At 48.5% G+C, this 20,802-nt stretch overlaps 1 protein-coding gene across 1 annotated transcript in view; it reads right to left on the bottom strand.

Annotated features, from left to right (window-relative positions):
- Positions 1-20,802, bottom strand: part of LOC132245517 (NACHT, LRR and PYD domains-containing protein 6-like) — a 34,271-nt gene that overhangs the window by 7,495 nt on the left and 5,974 nt on the right. Inside the window, exon 2 of the mRNA XM_059718048.1 lies at positions 1,543-1,845. Coding sequence (XP_059574031.1) covers positions 1,543-1,825 — 283 coding nt within the window. The 5' untranslated portion in view covers positions 1,826-1,845. The remainder of the gene's footprint in view (positions 1-1,542; positions 1,846-20,802) is intronic.

The following is a 20,802-nucleotide window of genomic DNA, read 5'->3' as shown; positions in this document are numbered from 1 at the left end:
GGGTGCTGAGGGGGCTGGCTGATGTGATTGCAGAGCAACTGGCCATTATATTTGAACAGTGGCAGTGCATAGGGCGATGTGCTCTCACACTCTGAGAGCACCGGTGCACCCCCTGACCAGCTGAGCTCGCCACTTTGGCAGTGGGGGCAGGCAGGCACATAGGTGCACCCTCTGTAAGCACTGGCCAGGGAGTGGAGCACCATGGCACTCCCAGAAGTGGCTGCAGCCAATTCTGGGAGAGGCCACAGAAATCAGCCATCTCACAATTGGCTGCGAGGGGACCTGCCCCCCAGTCACTGACTAGTCATTGGGGGGGGGGGGAGGCAGGCACATCCCCCGCTCCCGACTAAGTTGGCACCAGTCACCCATGACCTGTGTGCTGCTGTATTGCCCTCTCAGCAGATGTCAGGGTGATTGAAGTCCCCCGTGAGAACCAGGGCCTGTGATCAGCAGGGATCTGGGTTTTCTATGTCCCATGGAAAAATGGAGAAAACCATGGATTCCCTGTTTTTATCAGAGAAAACATGGATTTCTCTTTTTAGCAGAGAAATGCATGGATTCTCCGCTTTTGCAAAGAGCTCTTGCAGACTGGCACAGCTCCAGCCTGCAAGAGGGATTGCAAAAAGGATGGCAAACCCCCAGCCCTGGCCAGAGGGGTAGGGAGAGGGGGGGGGAGCAGGGCCTGAGCCTCTGAGGCAGCCAAGGCTGGGCTCAGGCTCAGACTCGCCCTTCGCCTCTGGAGCATAGAGGTAAGTGGGACTGTAGGGCAGGGCTGGGGAAGATGGTTGGGGGCTGAGGGAGTGGGGGATGCTGCTGGCCCCAGGCAGCACATCACAGCTGGGAGCAGGGCTAGGGGGTAAGGGCAGGGGTGCTCCTCTGCTGGGGGGCTTTGTGGGCAAGCGATGCGGGGCACAGTGTCATGGTGCCTGCCACGTGCGAGCCACACACACGCCGCCCGGCTGCCTACCCAGGAGAGGGAGGCTGGCATGAGGCCGGAGCACAGCTCCATGGCTCTCCCACCCCTCACCGTGGCTGCACATGTAGTCACCTTGTGCTACATTGATTCGTTCCCATCAACTAGTACTTGTTGTGTATGACTCCAGAGCCAGTTCCCCAGCCATCAGACCATGAGAGGGTCGAGGCCGCAGTTCTCCAGTTTAACCATGAGGATGTCATCAGGATTCGAATCAACAAATTGAATCAATGTCCCCCGAATCGGCCAAATCCAAAGCAAATACTAGCTGCTTCGCACAAGCCTAATGCCCACTGCTGATTCCACCACACCGCAGACAACCCCAGGGAGGGAGCTACAGGCTGCCTTTACTTCCCTAGGCCATCAGAGAAGCAAGAGAGGAGTGGGGCAGGTCAAAGGATCTGGCCCACACTGGGCATCTCTGCTGTATCTTTGACTTCCTGCTAGGATCTAGAGTTCGCTTTTCTTGCCATCAGCCTCTTATTTCTCCTTCAGGGTTTGTGGTTGCTGCACTGGGGCACAGTCCTGGGCAAGACCCACAGGCATCGCATTAACTCCAGGTTTCTTACCTTTCTGTCTTTCCTCTCGCAGTTGGGCAGCGGTGTCCCTGAGATTGACCCGAATGAACACTTCAATGGTTACATCCACTGCAGCATCTGCCCCATAGAAATCCATGAGGAGGTTCTTAGTATTTATCCTGTTGGCATTCTCCAGCTGCCCTCGTGGGATCCTGCCCTTTCCCCCAGGGTCAGAATGTGATAAATCATCCTTAAACCTGTCGAAGTCTTCTTGCGAAAGGTCTTCAAGGGCTCGTAAGAGAAAGTTATGGATTCTATTTCTTTGATTTTCCATCACTGCATATGGAAATGAACCTAAAAGAAAATGTAAAATTAAACCAAATTTTGATGAACAGATCCTCACCCTAAACTTTATTTGTGGAGCAGTAGCCAAACTCTTTACAGAATCTCTCTCAGGCTCTAACTAACTACTCTAAGGGACCACTTCCCCCTTCCCAACCTCTGTAGTCTAAACAAAGGAGTGCCTCTAAATGATAACTTTTCTTACTACCTTACCAGCACTTAATGGGAGTACTCAAAAGTAGTCAATATTGTGGCTTCCTACCTGATCTTTGAAATTATTGGATACTAACTGCCCCTGATCACTCAAGGATATTGCTTATAGGCACATTACTGCCGTGAGCCAAAAGGGCAGTAGATTTTCATCCTAGAAAGTTCTGAAATTATGACTTCTGCTCCCAGAGCAGCACAGTTTTCTTCAAGAAATGTTAGTAAAAGAACAAGTCTTTCAGCACAGCCAAGGATTGTGGTAGGGTGTCAGAACATCTTAAGAAGAGGCAAATGGGAGCACAGGGATTTTTAAATAGTCAGAATTTGAATGCCTCACTCACACTTCAACCAGGCACATCTAAATAATTTGGTTTAGTACAGTGAACCTCCACCAGGGTGCTGTGGTCCACCTGGGGTGCGTTAAGATCTTTTCAAGTGTGCCATGGGCCTACATAATATCTTTGTGCTGTTATCTTGTGACTCATGCTTGCAAATCTAAACCCAGGCATTTCAAATAGGAACCCATAGTGTTAAAACATTGTGACTTGTAATGGTGTTTCTCAGTTCTGTACAACAGAATAATCGTACATGGTTTTGGTATGACCGTCTGCTACTGAACCTGGGATTAAAGAAATGTGAATGTATTCCTCCTATTCTTGTCAGTATCTATGACAAAATTTTTGTGGTATCTTGTATCTCCCATAGTGTTTTATTCTTTAAACCTCTACCTGAAATTCATATCAAGAATAAAGAGCAAACATCACTTTATTTTTATAACTATCTAAAATACGCACATGTATATGCATACATACACAGGCATAGACAAGTGTGTGTGTGTGTGTGTGTGTCTGTGTAAACATATATTTACACACACAAACCACCGATGTATATGTGTCTCTGTAAATTTATGTATACACATTGTAAGTAAAATATCCAAACCCTGTTTTGTTATTCAATGAACACATCCAAGATGCAGGATAAGAGGATAAGTGCATGCATAACATAATAATAATAACTATTCTCCAACTATTTGGGTTGATCTAATAAAAGATATCAAATTCACCCAAGGGACCTTGTCTGCCTATGTCCTTAGATAGACCAACACGGCTACAACCTAAACCCCTGCAACATGGAAGATATTGAATTCAGCCATCTGAAATGGAAACTGTACAACATGAAAAAGAAAGAAGCCAAACTCAACAGCGACATATATTTTCTAAGCCTTTGCAAGAAACACAACTTCATTCCCCGAGGACTGAACATCTACAGTCCCCTGACTACTACACACAACTCCAAATATGCTTCACAGCTATGCAGAAGAACTTCAGAGAAAATTAGAAATCATCTACTTCACCTACTCTACTCCAAAAGAGACCAACTCAGGAAGGAAATCACCGTATACTACAACAACTTAAAAGACAGAAATCCATGCATGTTCCCTGACAATATACAGTGGATACAAAGAGACTACGAAAAACTTTCTACAGCATTCATCCTACATAAAAAGAAGAAATGGAACAAATTACCCCAAGAACAAGCTCCCCAGCCACAATACCACCAGCAGAGGAACAACACCAACACCTTACGACCTTCCAACCTCAGACTTGATGAAACTGAAAGCAGCAACCAACCCACAAATATTATCAATCTCTCCACACACACGCTTACCAAAACTAAAAAATCTGTCCTTTCTAAAGGCCTAAATTTCTGTCCAGAAAAATACCCTAATAAAATACTTCAATGTGGAGAATTAAAAGAATTCTTCTGATGCCTGCGCCTCCGCCTCAAAGAATATTTCCACGACCAAACTGAACCCACTCCCAACAACAACTCATCCTCTGACAACATTCAGGAAAGGATCAATGCCAAAAAGCCCAAAAAATCAGATCGGACACCTCACAGTGGACGAAACTCTAACCTTGACCGCTACAGTGACTGCTTCAGGGAAAGGATGAACAATGAAATAATCAGCAACACGCGCCACCACAACAACCTCTCTCTACCAGAGAAAAAGGCCATGGAAACACTAAGATCTAACCACCAAATAGTAATAAAACCAGCAGATAAAGGAGGAGCCATAGTCATCCTAAACCGTGAGGATTACATAAAGGAAGCCAAGAGACAGCTCTCTGACACCACCTACTACAAAGATCTACAAGAAGATCCTACTCCCTTTTTCACCAAAAAAACTCAACAATACTATCAAATCATTTCCATCAGCACTACAAGAAAAACTACAGACCTTGATCCCCCCGCTACCTAACCCGGGGACTTTTTACATGCTCCCTAAAATCCACAAACAAGGGAACCCTGGCAGACCTATCATATCCAACCATGGGACCCCAACTAAGGAAATATCAGGTTTCGTTGAATCAATACTAAAACCGCTTGTCACCCACAGAGCAAGTTTTGTACAAGACACTACAGACTTTCTACGGAAACTTAAAAACATAGACCACCTTCCCAGCAACACACTCCTAGCCACCATGGACGTTATCAGCCTATATACCAACATCCCACACCAGGCTGGCATCCAAGCCTGCCTTACATATCTACAGGAACAAGATTACAACTCAGAATACAGACCCAAAGATATTACTGAGTTTATACACTTCATCCTCGCACACAACAATTTCACTTTTAATAATCAACACTTCCTCCAGATGATGGGAACAGCTATGGGCACTAAAATGGCCCCACAGTATGCCAACCTTTTTATGAGCCACCTGGAAGAAGACTTCCTCAAGAACTGCACCATCAAACCCTTGCTATACTTAAGGTGCATTGATGACATCATCATTTGGACTGAAAACCTACAATCTCTGATTGAGTTCCATCAGAAATTCAGTCACCATCCCTCCATCCGACTTTCTTTAGAATACTCCAATACCAACATCTCCTTTTTAGACACGATGATCAGTATCCAGAAGGGTAAAATACAGACCACAAGAAACCCACAGACCAACACACATATCTGCACAGAACCAACAATCACCCGAAACACACCAAAAAAGCTGTGATATACAGCCAAGCCCTCAGATACCATCGCATCTGTACTGAAGAGAACACCCGGGATCGCCACCTCGCCAATCTTTAAAAGACTTTCACCCAACAAGGACACTCATCCAGAGAGATAGATCACATGTTTGAAAGAGCCACCTGGATACCACGTGAAGAACTGCTGCAGTACAGAAAAAAACCCACCACAAATCGCACACCGCTGGTTATGATGTATCACCCCTCCCTTGAACCTGTATGGAAAATCCTCAAAAAATTGCAATCCATACTAGAAAGAGACCCTATTCTTAAAAAGATCTTCCCAGAGCCACCCATCCTAGCCTTCAAACAAGCACCGAACCTTGTCAACCTCATCACCAGAAGCAAACTTCCTCAAGCCCAGAACACACCAAAAGAATCCAGACCGTGCCAGGACAAGAAATGCAAAACCTGCTAACACATCTCCACCACCCTCACTATTACTACACCCCACAACAGAGCCATCAGCATCCCAGGATCTCACAGCTGCACCTCCAGAAATGTAATATACCTCATCCAATGCACCAAATGCCCTGATGGAAGATATGTAGGAGAGACCAAACAACAACTGCGCACCAGAATGAACGCACACCGGAAATCCATCAAAGATAGAAACACTCAATTACCGGTGGGGGCACATTTCTCACAGGAGGGCCACTCTCTCTCCAATCTCTCAGTCCTGATCCTCAAGGGAAACTTACACAACATTTCCCAGAGATGAGCCTATGAGCTCCATTTCATCAACCTCCTGGATACTAGAGATCATGGACTAAACACAGACATTGGATTTTTGATACATTATAATCTGCCTGACATCTGACTCCCCAGCCCAGCCCCTGGCTTCTTTACTTTTCATTCCATCCAGGAAGAGCACACACTGTGGCGGGCCAGTAGGGGGTGTTCCTGCATTGAGCCGCCTACCTCCCTGTGCCCGACCACCTTCCAGGCTCCAAGTGCCTCCCTGGGGTGCCTCACATCCGGCCGACCCCTTCCCTGGAGCACACCCACTAGCCTGGGGTTCCCGCTGCCACCATCCAAGGCTCTGGACTCAATTCTGGCTTTGCGCACCTTGGAAAACACAGGCCTGATCATCCAATGGGTACTAGACCCAAAACAAGCTCTTGGGGCACTTCCCCAAGTCAGGGGCTTATTAGTAAAGCCTCCCTTAGTCTACAGACCTAAGGGGCCTCCTAGGCATAATTTAGACCCACCCCTCAATAAGTCTCCCACACCAGTCACAAAGGAGAACTTTATTGATTACAGGGGGTAGGGCGAAAACAGGGTAAAAGGTAGAGCAGTATCATAGAAATATCAGAGGAATCCCATAGAGCAAACTAGTATGGCTGATGGTAGCCTTTTGATCTCACATCTGAGTTACTGGAAGCTAAATATCTAGTCGGATCTCGAGTAGCTTACTCACACGCATCATCCAGAGGTGGTTGGAGTTTTCCTCTGGAGGCAGGTAAGTCTTTGAGCATGTGGTTATGAGGAGAGAGCCAGTTTCAGTTTCACCTGGGTGACCGCATGGCTAAAAACCTCCTTCTTCCTGGACTGAGCCTTTAAATAACCTTTCTGACCTCAGCAGCCCGGTCCACTCAAAGCTGCCAGTGCTGGCCACTAGCCAACCAATTTAAAAAGCATCACTGGCTACCTGGGCAGGTGAGCGGGGCTTTTCCCTCCCCCACAAGGTGACCAGAGAATCCACCTCCGAGGCACCAGGCTTTTGTTATGTGGGCAGGGAGGAAGATCCCCCTCCCTGAGGGATTCAACAGCAGCCTCTCACGCTGGCAGAGACAGATCTCTGGAGAGGGACACAGACGGTGACATTCCTGCCACACACCAACTGCTGAAACTTCCTTAGCCTGACAAAGGGTTTTTGAACCCAAAAGCTTGCTTAATAACTATTCTCCAACTATTTGGGTTGGTCTAATAAAAGATACCAAATTCACACAAGTAACCTTGTCTGCATAGCATATGGAAGCACGCTGGGCAAAATACTACTTGAGTTTCACATGCTTACATGGCACTTACGTAGCCATGAAATGGGATTTTTGGCACCTCTGCAATTTGGTTTCTTTCTCCACCTGTGGCAGAATGGGTTCTCCATGCTCACCTACTTGCTAGAAGCAGAATGCAGGCAGAGGGCCCTGTCCTGTTTCAGCTCAATAGCCTGGGGCCTGGGGCCCTTGCTTGTCAGGCCACAGACCTGGGCATGCAGAGAGTAGTAAGACCTGGGCCCACTGCATGCAGAGAGTAGTAAGACCTGAATCTCTAACTTCTCTGCAATGTGCCTTAACTACCAGAAAACAAATTAAGTGTTGCGTGGACTGCTTTCCATCCCTCCCCTTGGAGGACAGCCCACTGCACCTTACATGTAGTATTCATTGCATAAAATGGAAGGAAAGCAGTGGGGTCATTTCAGCCTACTGAGATAGGGGCCCAGGTTAAAATGCATGTCCTATTCTTTCTGTGGCACCATCCATTTCAGTGAACAACCCTCCTGATGACTGGATCTTTTTCTGTTGTTCACACTTAACATTTTCTCCAGAGAAAGGCTTCTGAGTGCTCCACGGGGTGTCCAGCCTGAAGCCTGGTAGCTAGAGCACCTTTCTGGGAAGCAGGTTTAAACTCCCTCTGTGTAAAGAGGCCCTTAAATGTAGGTGTCCAGCTCCCTAGGTAAGTGGCCTAATTACTAAGCTATTGAGAAAACCTGGGAGGTTCCTCGTTTCCAGAAGGCAGCTCTGCATTGGGTCCTAATCTGCATTGGGTCACAGCTGCTAATTCTGGCTCTTCTGTGACTAACGCCTTTGGCAAATGTTAATTTTAGCTGGCTCTTGGAGCTCTTACCCCTTGGATTGTCTGCACATTAAGACCTGAAACTCATTGTAAGCAGTCCTTATGCAGCTCAGAGCGATCTCACTGCAGAGTAGGATTATGTCTCACCCCTAGTACCCATCTCATGTTGCACTAAGGTGCAGCTTCTCTAGGCTACACCTCAGTGTGAACATCCCACTTGTTCCACACTCCTTTTACTTGTGGCTGCCAATGTTGCCTGACCCAGGGAGCAGGCAAGAAAGGGTTAACCTGCCTGCCCAGCCACCCCCACTGCTGCTGCTTCCTGGAGGAGGCTTATCCTGGCAGGACAGACCAGTTGGCAGGTTAACCCTTCCTTGCCTGCACTCTGGGACTGATAATGTAGGAAGCTACAGGTAAGGGGGGGGGCGCATTAGGTGGGTGTGGGGTGGCAAGGGGAATTATAGCCCCACTGTCAGGGAGGGGATTTGGACTTCTGGGGGATATTGAATATTTTCTGGGGTTGAGTTGGGGTGGTGAGAATGATGGAGCTGGGAACGAGGGGCTTTGGCATGTGAATAGCAGTTAGGATCATAGAAAAGTTGGCTGGAAGGGACCTCAGGGGATTACATTTAGTCCAAGTCCCTGCTCCAGGCAGGATCATCCTTACCCAAAGTGTCCTTAGCAAGTGCTTGTGTAACCTAGCCCTAAAACTCTACAGTAAACCTTGTCCCACAATGACAAGGCATATTGCCCCAAGACAACAGGAACACCCAAACTGCCACAGATTATTAATGCCCAGGAGTTCATAAATTACTGAGAGGCTGAAGTTCTGCCCTTCACAGCAGAAAACACTTGTGTGCCAACCATCAAATGTCAGAATGGACTAAGTTTCCATGAAAGCTGTTAAAGAAGCCCATTTTCTCCTACATTTGTTTTCCAATTGGAGAACTCTGTGAAACAGAAAGAGGGAAAATTAAAACAAAATTTGATCCTCTACCCCCTCCCCCTGAATTGTTAGTGTGGAAGTTTTAGAAATAGTTCATGTTGTCAGAACCATATTTTCAATGGAGGTGTGGAAGCAAAGAATGGCTGAGGCCTCATGGGGGGAGAGAGAGAAATTCCTTAGATAAGAGGAAGATGATCATTAAAGCTGTCTTGAAGGACACAAAACAGATAGCCCCAAGGTGGGAAAAGCTAGTTTAGGAAACCCTTTGTCTTGAATCTATAAAAGGTTAATTGCCCTTGTTGTAAGGCAGAGAGCCAGGGGGAATCTTCCCTTTAACGGTCTCTCTCTGATAGCTATTGAAATAAAGTTTCTACCTGACCCAATTCCAAATTCTACAGCGTGTTTTTTCCACGACACTTAAATGGTGCCGTGACTTGGATCCACAGCCAACGACGTGTTCGGAGGACTGTGAGCCATTCCCCACCGAACCCCAGCGCCACCAATAAAGGTAAGAGGCCTTTTAAATCTCTATTGGGGTGTTGGAGGAGGACTGCTCATAGGCTCCCTGCTCACGTTGGGTAGCTGGATTCAATCCTTTGTTACAGGTCAGTGTAGAACCAAGACCGGTCATACTAATCTGGTAAAATTCTGTCTGTCTCTGGAAAGCACGCATAACTGGTAGGGAGAATCTGTCTGTTGCACAAGCACTTGCATCCAGCACAACACTGGGCTTTAGGAAGTCTGAGTGGGTAATGGGAATAAGATTGTGACCCTGATTGAATGGTGATTTGGAATTGGTCCAGGGCAAATTCTGAAACCACGTGCAGCCGCCCCAAGACGTACGTGAGCCCGGTTTGGGCGATGACCAGCGCAACTCGAATGCAAGGGTGCGTGGTGAAAGAATAGTCACTGGGAGCCAAGGTTGAGAGACAAAAATCAACCCTTCCTTCCTCCCCAGTGAACTTGTCACTGGTCCCTCACCCTCTTGTTTTGCCCTGTGTCTTGTGTCCCCCCCCTCCATTCATGAGCCGCTATAGATCCGCTGCCTGAATGTATGTAGCCTCGGTCATCAGACGGGCATACGAGCAGGTTTCTGTGACCTTAGCGGACTCCTTTTGTTGTTCCCCCACCCTTATTCTACTGTGTAGATAAACAGTCTGTTTATGAGCCATTGCCAAATCCAGAACTCACCTTGGCAGCATTGAGGACTGAAGTTCGGATCGGCACGGACTTCCTTAATAAGCCATTCCTTTGTCTTGTCTTTCCCTGTGTGATTGTGAAATGGGTACAGGACAGTCAAAGCAAGTGCCAGTCCCCTCTAAGGGAACTCCAGCGTACTATATGTACACACATTATTTTCCCGAGACTTGCAAATACCTATATATATATATATATATATATATATGTTAGGGTCGGAAGGGACCTCAATAGATCATCGAGTCCGACCCCCTGCATAAGCAGGAAAGAGTGCTGGGTCTAGATGACCCCAGCTTGATGCTCATCTAACCTCCTCTTGAAGACCCCCAGGGTAGGGGAGAGCACCACCTCCCTTGGGAGCCCGTTCCAGACCTTGGCCACTCGAACTGTGAAGAAGTTCTTCCTAATGTCCAATCTAAATCTGCTCTCTGCTAGCTTGTGGCCATTGTTTCTTGTAACCCCTGGGGGCGCCTTGGTGAATAAATACTCACCAATTCCCTTCTGTGCCCCCGTGATGAACTTAAAGGCAGCCACAAGGTCGCCTCTCAACCTTCTCTTGCGGAGGCTGAAAAGGTCCAGTCTCTCTAGTCTCTCCTCGTAGGGCTTGGTCTGCAGGCCCTTGACCATATGAGTGGCCCTTCTCTGGACCCTCTCCAGGTTATCCGCATCCTTCTTGAAGTGCGGCGCCCAGAATTGCACGCAGTACTCCAACTGCGGTCTGACCAGCGCCCTATAGAGGGGAAGTATCACCTCCCTGGACCTATTCGTCATGCATCTGCTGATGCACGATAAAGTGCCATTGGCTTTTCTGATGGCTTCGTCACACTGCCGGCTCATGTTCATCTTGGAGTCCACTAGGACTCCAAGATCCCTTTCCACCTCTGTGCCACCCAGCAGGTCATTCCCTAGGCTGTAGGTGTGCTGGACATTTTTCCTCCCTAGGTGCAGCACTTTGCATTTCTCCTTGTTGAACTGCATCCTGATAAGTGGTACTGGTATACCAGGGATGATCCTTCCAAGCAGTTCTCTGAGGAAGGCACATTCAATCTAGATAAAATAGTGCACTTAAAAGGGACGTTAGAGTCCCGTGGATCCAAAAATCCTCAATGCCAGTGGAATGCATTTTTTGATTGGTATGAAGAGATGTCAAAAAGATGCACTGAGTCTCAGACCAAGAGCCTGAAAGACTCACAGGAAAAAATTTGAAACAACAATTGAAGGAAATACAGGAGAAATTGGCCGCCCCCCTAAATTCAAGCTGCAGTCCATTATACCCAGTATTGAAAGGGGTACCCCCATTAACTGAACCTCCAGAAGCCGTATTAGACTTTTGTATCAATCCAGCCTTAGCTGAAAATCCAGCCCCATCTGAATCAGAAAACAAACCAAGCCTGTCAGCTCCCCCTCCAGGTTATTCTCCTCCTTTCCCTACCCAAGCATAGGACAGCCTGAGGGATGACATCATCGCCCCACTTATTTCACTTGACCAATCTAGTCCTTTTCTTAATTGGTCTGTAAACAGCAGAATTATATCTTGCCTGGTAGGCACAGGAGCTTCCCTCTCCACTTTAAAAGCCTCTGATTTCTCTAGCATACCTCTTTCTGACAAAATTGTTAATGCTGTTGGCATTAGCGGACACCCTTACCCCACCCTGTTTCCAAACCCCTTTCTGTCTCTATCGGTCCCATTTCTGAGACACATGCCTTTTTGCTTAGCCCCTCTACCCCCGTAAATCTTTTGGGAAAGGATTTGTTGTGTAAATTGGGCTGTGTCATCTACTGCTCCCCAGATGGCATATACCTAGAACTGCCGGAACCAAGGGAGGCCGAGTTTTTGGCTCTGTTACAAGAACAACTGGAGGATGATTTTGAAGCTGACACTTCCTCGTTGCAACAGGAACTGTTGGCTCAAGTCCCTCCACAACTTTGGTCCACTCATGCCAATGAGGTGGGCCACACGCTCAGCGCAGAGCCTGTGCACATCACTCTCAATCCTGCCAAACCTCTCCCTTGTGTTCCGCAATACCCTTTCTCTAAAGAAGCCAAGGAGGGCATTCAACCTGTTATTACTTCCCTCCTTGAACAAGGGATCATCATCCCAACCCATAGCCCATGCAACACTCCTATCCTTCCCGTTAAAAAACCGGGTCAAGAAACTTATCGCTTTGTACAAGACCTTTGTGCTGTCAATGCTGCCGTCCTACCTACTTTCCCTGTTGTTCCCAACCCAGCCACTATACTATCCTGTATTCCTGCTACTGCTACTCATTTCACTGTAACAGACCTCTGTTCTGCCTTCTTTTCTATTCCTATTCACCCTGACAGTCAGTTTTTGTTTGCTTTCACTTACCAAGGTCTTCAGTACACCTGGACTCGACTTCCACAAGGGTATACTGAAAGTCTCACCTTGTTTTCCCAGATCCTCAAAAAGGATTTAGATGCTATAGAATTCAAGGGGGGCTCCATGCTAATCCAGTATGTGGACGATCTTATGCTGGCTTCACTTTCTCTGGAAGCATGTAAACAGGATTTCCTCATCCTACTCACTGCCCTGGCCTCTCAGGGACATAAGGCCAAGCTGCAATTATGCCAACCCAGAGTTCATTATTTAGGGCATGATATTTCAGCAGGACAAAAACTTCTGTCCAAATCCCGAATTAACGCCATCCTCCAAGTCCCTAAACCAACTACCTGGAAACAAATGAGAAGATTTCTAGGGATGGCTGGGTATTGCAGGCAATGGATTATGGGTTATGCCTCCATCATCAAACCCCTACAGGCCCTTACCCTTGATTCTACTCCCGAACCACTACCTTGGCTTCCAGAAGCCGAACAAGCCTTTATTTAGACCAAGCAAGCCCTCGCCAGAGCACCCACTTTAGGACTTCCTGATTACAAGACACCCTTTACCCTGTATTGTGATGAACGAGATGGCATTGCCCTAGGGGTGCTCACTCAGCTTCACGGTGACAAGCAATGCCCCATTGCCTATTATAGCTCTGCCTTAGACCCTGTTGCAGCAGGACTTTCGCCCTGTCTCCAATCTGTAGCTGCTGCTGCCCTGCTTGTTGAAAAGGCTGATTCCTTAGTCCTTGGACACCCATTAACTGTTGCTGTTCCCCATGCTGTTATGGCCCTGCTCCTGAAAGGCAAAACACAACATATTTCTAACTCCCGACTTACCAAATATGAAAAGCTTCTTCTTTCAGCTGCCAATGTAACTTTAACACGCTGCTCTATCCTGAATCCTGCTTCCTTACTTCCTACCCCATCAGACGGAGAACCTCATGATTGCTTAACTGTAACTACCCAGCTTTTGACTCCTCATATCAATCTTAAAGATACACCACTACAGAACCCAGATCTCCTGCTATATGTAGATGGCTCCTGCCTTAGAAACTCCAAGGGACAGCTCACTGCTGGCTATGCAGTCTGTGATCAACACCAAGTTTTAGAATCTTACCAGTTGCCTCATGCCCGCTCTGCTCAAGTGGCTGAACTGGTAGCTCTCACTCGAGCATGTACCTTGGCTAAGGGTCAATCTGCCACCATCTACACTGATTCCAGATATGCCTTCGGTGTTGTACATGAGTTTGATCAACTTTGGAAACAAAGAGGATTCCTTACTTCGGCTGGGACTCAGATTAGTAATGGTTCTTATGTCGATGCTCTTTTACATGCTCTCCTATTGCCTTCTGCTATTGCTATTGTTAAATGTAAAGCCCATGAAATCCCTAATGATGATGTCACACGCGGAAATGCCCTAGCTGACCATGCAGCCAGGAATGCAGACCTTTCTGGCCCTCAGGCTCCTAATGATATTTTTCTTTGCCTTTTAGCAGACCTGTCTCCATTGGCCAATCTCTCCGACTTGGCCCTGCTCCAAGACCAGGCTCCAAAATTTGAGAAGGAGGACTGGCTGCACAAAGGATGTCAGCTGCATCCTGACACCTTGTGGCGCTCCCCGGATGGCTGTCTGGTGACGCCCAAGGCTTTGCTACCTTACCTTGCTCATCTGGCCCACTCGGTGGCCCATACAAGCAAAGGGGGGATGATTGTGACAGTACAGCGCGATTGGTTTGCCCCAAATTTTCCCTCCATGGTGCAGCAGTACTGTAGCACTTGTCCCATTTGTCTTGCCCATAACATCGGTCAGAAGGTTAAAACTAGACAAGCGGCACACCCCCCACCATGGGGACCTTTTGTAAATTTGCAAATGGACTTTGTTCAAATGCCAAAATGTTGTTCTTTTGAATATATTCTTGTCATTGTTGATATGTACTCTGGTTGGGTAGAAGCTTATCCTTGTAAACATGCAGACTCCACCACTGTAGCAAAGAAACTTTTGAAAGAATTCATCCCCAGATTTGGCCTGCCACTCATGCTAGACAGCGACCGAGGAACACACTTTACAGGGCAGATTGTTAGAAACATCTATAAGACCCTGAACATACACCAGCACCTGCACTGTGCCCCCAATCCCCAATCCAGTGGTGCAGTAGAGTGAAAAAACTCTGACTTAAAAACACTCCTGTCTAAAATTTGTGCTGAATCTAACTTGAAATGGTCAGATGCATTGCCACTGGCACTCATGCACATTAGAAACACTGACAACAGAAAACACGGACTGTCCCCGCATGAAATTCTCATGGCGCGTCCCATGAGAATGGCCACTACACCACCCCCATTTCCTCCTCAGACTAATCTTCAGTTGAATGATGAAACTGTTTTAAATTACTGTAAGGCATTAATGAAATGTGTCAGATCTATTCATTCACAAGTTCAGGAAGTGCTGCCACCCGCTGCAGACGTCCCGTGCCATTCGCCTGGCAACTGGGTATCTATCAAGGTCCATCAACAAAAAAACTCACTACAACCCAGATGGAAGGGCCCCTTCCAGGTGCTCCTAACCACTAACACTGCCGTTCGTTGCCAAGGACACCAGGCGTAAACTTATGCCTTGCACTGTAAAAAGTTTTCACCTCCATTGGACCCCAAAGCAGCTGAATTCCAACCGGACAGAAAGACTCCACAAGCTGGTAGTGAGCTCAGCGCCTGCCAGCAGAAGAATTCAGGACCAGTGGTGAGCATAGCGCCCACTGACGAAGAGGATTTACCACTACAGAGTGAAGAAGATATGCCCCTGCGACACCACTATGCCCTCCGGGAAAGGAAAAAGGCCTCCACCTAGTTCCTGGTTCCCGAGATGGGATTGGTTGGTCGTGACTTGGGTAGTTCTTAGTTTGCTTGTTTAAATCGTCCTGCACAAACCTAAAGACTCAGTAACTGAAGAAAACACACCACAGAAACTAAAATGAGAGTACTAAAAAAATGTGAGCAGATTGAAAGAAGATATAGAAGGATGCAAAATGAAATAAAGAGACTCATGGGAATAGAAATAGAATAAGATGAGACTTGTAAGTCTCAAAAGGGGGAAATGTGGAAGCAAAGAATGGCTGAGTCCTCAGGGGGGGAGAGAGAGAAATTCCTTAGATAAGAGGAAGATGACCATTAAAGCTGTCTTGAAGGACACAAAACAGATAGCCCCAAGGTGGGAAAAGCTAGTTTAGGAAACCCTTTGTCTTGAATCTTTAAAAGGTTAATTGCCCTTGCTGTAAGGCAGAGAGCCAGGGGGAATCTTCCCTTTAACTGTTTCTCTCCGATAGCTATCAAAATAAAGTTTCTACCCGACCTGATTCCAAATTCTACAGCATGTTTTTTCCACGACAATGGGATGGAGACTAATCATGGGTTTTCTTCCCAGCTGTAGGAAAATGGTAAGAGAAATAAACAAAAGCAAAGTGTCCAGATTCTGTATCTGACCCTTACTTCGATGAAGGGCAGAGGCAGGGTGTGCGGGCACAAAGGGTATGGACACACATAACACCTGAATCATTCCAAGAAAGTCACCAATTGGGAACCAGATCAAAAAGTGTCCCTGGTCAAAAGTGTCCCCACATACACTGCTGCAGATGCATAACCCCACCTTTTAGAGACTGTATTACTTCCAAAAGGCCCCCAGGGGCGGGCAGTACATCCAAATCATCATACCTTCCTGGGTCAATGCCTGGATTTTCCCCAGGATTTCCCAGGGGGTGGGAAGGGAGATGTGCATAGTGGGAGTATATGTGCAGGGAATGGGGTGGTGTCAGGTGCTGCAGGCAGGGCTATATGCCCTCATTTTTGTGGTTCCCAGGAGGCAGGGGGCTTTAGCCTCTCCCCACCACCCCCATGAACTCCCTGGATTTTCCAACCCCTGCCCTGGAAAGCCGCCTTGTCAAGCTCACTTCCCTGCTAGGACTCCTGGGGGCGCAGTCACAGGCTCAGTTGTGTGTGTTGGTGGGGGGAGGTTGCAGGTGCTGCTTGCCTCCTGCATCTGGACCACCACTGCTGCTCTCCGCCCAACCCATAGCCCATTCCTCAGTTTTCCTGCATGCCTCACCTGCACAGCCCTTCCTCCTTCTTCAGCCATGGGACAAGCAGTGGCCCCCATGGAAGGGACCCCTTGCCCCCTGGGAGTGCTGAGCGGGAGGAAACAGTTGGGCAGAGGTAGAGGCAGCCCCCTGGCAACTGCAGCTGCCTGGCCTCTGGGGACTGGGCAAAGAAAGCCAGGCAAACTTCACCCTCCCTTTACACTGCCCTCCTGCATCTCACTCTCCACCCCCCACCCCCAACACACATGTGCTTCACCTGCTGAGATGCCCCAAGATACCCAGGGCAGCATGAGGGCAAGCACCCCCAGATGGATCGAGTAGGGGTATGACTCCCAGCCACCAGCCTGGGGCCCTGGGCTGTCACTGCTGTGCCCTGCCCTGCCCTGCCCACCCAGCCCTGAGCACCCTGCCAAATGGAGATACCCCCAGAGTGGAGGACAGCTCCTCCCCCACTGCTTGGAGCTTAGACTGACCTCCCATGAGCCCTGCCAGCCTCTGATTCCCCCAGTGTCTCCTGCCAGCTCAGGGCTGGCACCTGGGGGAACCTGGAGTTCCCCTGCCTGCTGCAGGAGGGCAGAGCAGGGCAGGAGCAGCCCTGGAGTAAGCTGTTCCTGTCAGGCTGTTTGCTTCTGACCTCAGAGCACATGTAGATGTGCACCTGGCTGCAGTTTAATGCACCTGCATTTTCTACGATGAAAATTCAGGCACAATAATCGTACATGTAGACACACCCACTGAGCATGGACTTGAGAACCATTTTATTGTACTAAGTGCTCATTGTGCAATGGATCTCTTACTCCAGGCTCCCACTGTCCACCCCCCAGAAATTGGCTGGTGTGTAGTGTTACAGAGACAACTACCTACCCACCAAAGCAGGGGCACAAAAGATCTCCTCCCATAACCTGGGTACCCTACCCCACCCCAAAAAAGCCTGGGCCCTTCCCTCAGGGTCCCTAGCAGGAAATTGAAACTGAGGCAGAAGTTTTCTGCTCCCCCACCCTGCGCACTGCAGTCTCTGTGAGCAATAGCTCTCTCAGCAGCCCCATTGCCCTGCATGGATTTTGGAGGGGAGCAGGGCAGTCTGGGATTCCTGGGGGACTGACCAGAGATTGGTCACAGAAAGTTCTGCATCCACACATAACCCTGAACCAGTTCACACAGGATGGGGCAAGATGGTGCTCTTGAAACGTACCAGGAAACGTAGACTGGTGTGAAGCAGCCTGCATGTCTAGACTCTTGGGGTTTAAAGCATAGTTAGACGTTCTCAACTTTCCATCTGCCCACACTCGCACACCTCTCAGCTTTTGGGCCAAGTCACCCCCTGAGTTTCAGGCCACTTTTTCACAACAACTACTATTCCAGTCCAGGACAGAACTTCTGAAACTGCTTTTGCTTCCTTCAGATACATACAGCGGTCACATAATGGAATAAATCAAAGCAGGCCAATCTCAGGACTGCTGATCCAAAAGGCAGAACAGGGACAAGAAGTAGAGATAGAAATCAAGGAAAAATGGATAGAAATTCTGCACCATGAAGTGGTTCGCCAGAAGGTGGTAGAGAGGAAAAAAAACCCAGCAGGTGAGGTTTGAAGATCTAACATCTCTCCTAGTCCTTGGTCTGATAGCTGGTTCCTTAATACTAGGGCACAGGCTTATATGGAAACCTCCCTAGGGACTTAACTATAAACAGAATTATTTTTCAAGTGAATCAGATGGTGCCTAGGGTGTGAACAAGCCTTCATCCTCCATGTCTATCAAGACTTTTTCAAAACTGGACTCCACGTCCACAATTCCTCACAACATCTGAAGGACTAAAGAGCAATGGGAGGGTCCTGGCCTGTCCCCCTATAAGAAAAGGCCTCCCCCAGTGAAGTGTTCAAAGGGACTTTTCTAAGTACCTTGTAACCAGTTCTTTCACCACTGAGGGCTGCTTACCTTCTCCCCAAAATGTGCTGCCAGGTGCAGTAGTGTGGGAGCTGATCTTGCCCAAGAAGACCAAGGTATAGGGGCATTGCGTACTTCAGCCTTTTCCTCATCAGATGTCACTAGGTTGCTTCCCCCATTCAATAAGGGACCTACACTTTCCCTGGTCCTTCTCTTGTTGCTAATAAACTTGTAGAAAACCTTCTTGTTACCCTTCACATCCCTTCCTAGCTGCAACTCCAATTACACTTTAGCCTTTCTGACTTCATCCCTCCATGTCTGAGGCAATATTCATATACACCTCCCTAGTCATCTGTCCAAGCTTTCACTTTTTGTAAGTTTAATTTCTATGTTTAAGCTCACCGAAGCTGGTTGCTTGCCACATTTCCTACTCTTCCTGCATGTCAGGATGGTTTGTTCCTGCACCCTCAGTAAGGTTTCTTTAAAATACAGCCAAGTCTCCTCTACAACTTTCCCCATTTGCTGCCTAACTTGCCATCCAGTTCTGTATCTCCCACCAATTCTTCCCTGTTTGTGAATATACCACCACACTTCAAAAAGCCATCAACAGGGCCAACAGTTCATGGAACCCACAAGGGAAACTAACTGGAGGGAAGGGAAATGCTGTGAGGGGAGCTGTTGAGAAATCCAGCCTTGTGGTCCTGAGGCCAAGCACAGATTGGGGAAGCCTTCCCAGCACTCTGCAGGGTGCCCCATGCTTGCTGTGAGAGAACAGGTGGGCCTGGAGGTGAAGGACTAAAATGAGCAAGGGCTCTGGCCCTGAGAAGGCCTTAGACTGGAAAGACTGGACGTGCTCTGATTGGAACCTGCACAGAAATCCTAGAGTGAGAAGGTCAAACCTCAGGTAGCCAAAGCCATCTTCTGGGTTGACCCTACTTAGGGCCTGAAGCAAGATCAAGCACTTCTCCTGCTCAAGTGACCCTGTGACAGGGGGCAACTCTCAGGGCCAGGTTTCCTGTTGGCCCTCCCACCTGTCTCTATGGGGCCATCTGCCCAGTCTCTCCTGCCACGACTTTGCTGTTCCCATAAATTGGTGGTATAATGCGGGAGGCTGCCCATTCCCTGCCATGATGCCATGGGATGCTATCTGTGACTCCAAGCCTGCGACACCACAGCCCATGCCTCACAGATGGTATCCAGATTCATATTATTCCTTGGTCTGAGACCACAGCAAACCAAATCCAAAGTCTCCTCACATCCACTCATTCACATTGCCTTGCCTCTCACAGGAGGCCTCTTCCACTCTTCCCCCTTTCACTGGGGCATCTAGCATACCTCCCATTACTGGGCCGCACTCCACTGCCCTTGCTCCTCCTTGAGTGGCCCCTCTTGGGCCATCAGGCTTTCCTACTCACATACTAGCCTTGCCACGCAGTACTTTAGTTCCCGCAAGTTCCCCTACTCTACGTGGTCCAGCCTTGTGCCAAACCCTGGGATAATTCTGCACCAAGCCCCTCACCGGGCAACTCTACACTACACCCCACCCTGGGGTCTCTGTCTCATGCTTGCAACCAACTGTTCATGGGGCTGGCCTTCAGGCTTACTCAGCATGCCCCTGGGACTGTCCTTCAGGTCTACTCCAACTTCAGCCCAACTCTGTGTGGGGTCTCCCAATGCTCTACATACTACCCACTCTGAGGTCTCTGGGATCTGCATCCCTGCTGAGCACAGGAGCCTACACGTGGGCATACCTGGCCCCCACTACTCCCCCAGCTCTCAGAATTACCCACTAGATGGTGGGGGCTGGGGTTAAAGCACCCCAACATGCCTTTCACCGGGGTGGTAACTGGCCTGGCATTTCCTGGGAGCTCCCATGCCGCCAGGAGGCCCACCAGGCCACCCTTGCTGGCAAGGTGCAGTTTTAGGTCATGCCCAGGACCAAGAGCCTCCTGCTCTTCCCTCTAGAGCTTCATGCCTTTCAGCCAGGTGATGTTTCTACCTGGGTTGGCAAAAGCAAACTGCAGCCTTTATAGCCTAGTATTCCAAAATGGCTGCCCCCATCAAGCACCTGGTAGCTAGCTGCCTGCCTCTGCCCCTAAAGTGGCAGGCACCCAAAGGTGCACTGCCATAGACCCCTTCAGTCAAAGACGCATGTAAACAAAACACTTAGGGCAGGCATAGACTAAATGAAACATAGGCCCTAAATTGAAGCGGTGGGTTTTTAAAAACACTGCTTCAATTTAGGGCCAAGTAAACCCCTGTGTCATACACACACCCAACTTACCTGCCTCTCCAGTGGGGAGGGAGGGCATGCTCCCAGGCAGCACCTGCCCACAGGCAACCAGCTCCTGGGGGCACCACAGCCAGGGAATGAAGCACTGGGCCCCCACTCAGCTCAGGCATGCAGTCAGGCTCCAGGGGAAAAAAACCCCCAAAACTAGGCTCTCTGCTTTTCTTGGGCAGAGTCTGC

Source organism: Alligator mississippiensis, chromosome 15, assembly GCF_030867095.1.
Source record: "Alligator mississippiensis isolate rAllMis1 chromosome 15, rAllMis1, whole genome shotgun sequence".
Taxonomy (NCBI): Eukaryota; Metazoa; Chordata; order Crocodylia; family Alligatoridae; genus Alligator; species Alligator mississippiensis.
This window is presented reverse-complemented; position numbering and strand designations above follow the sequence as displayed.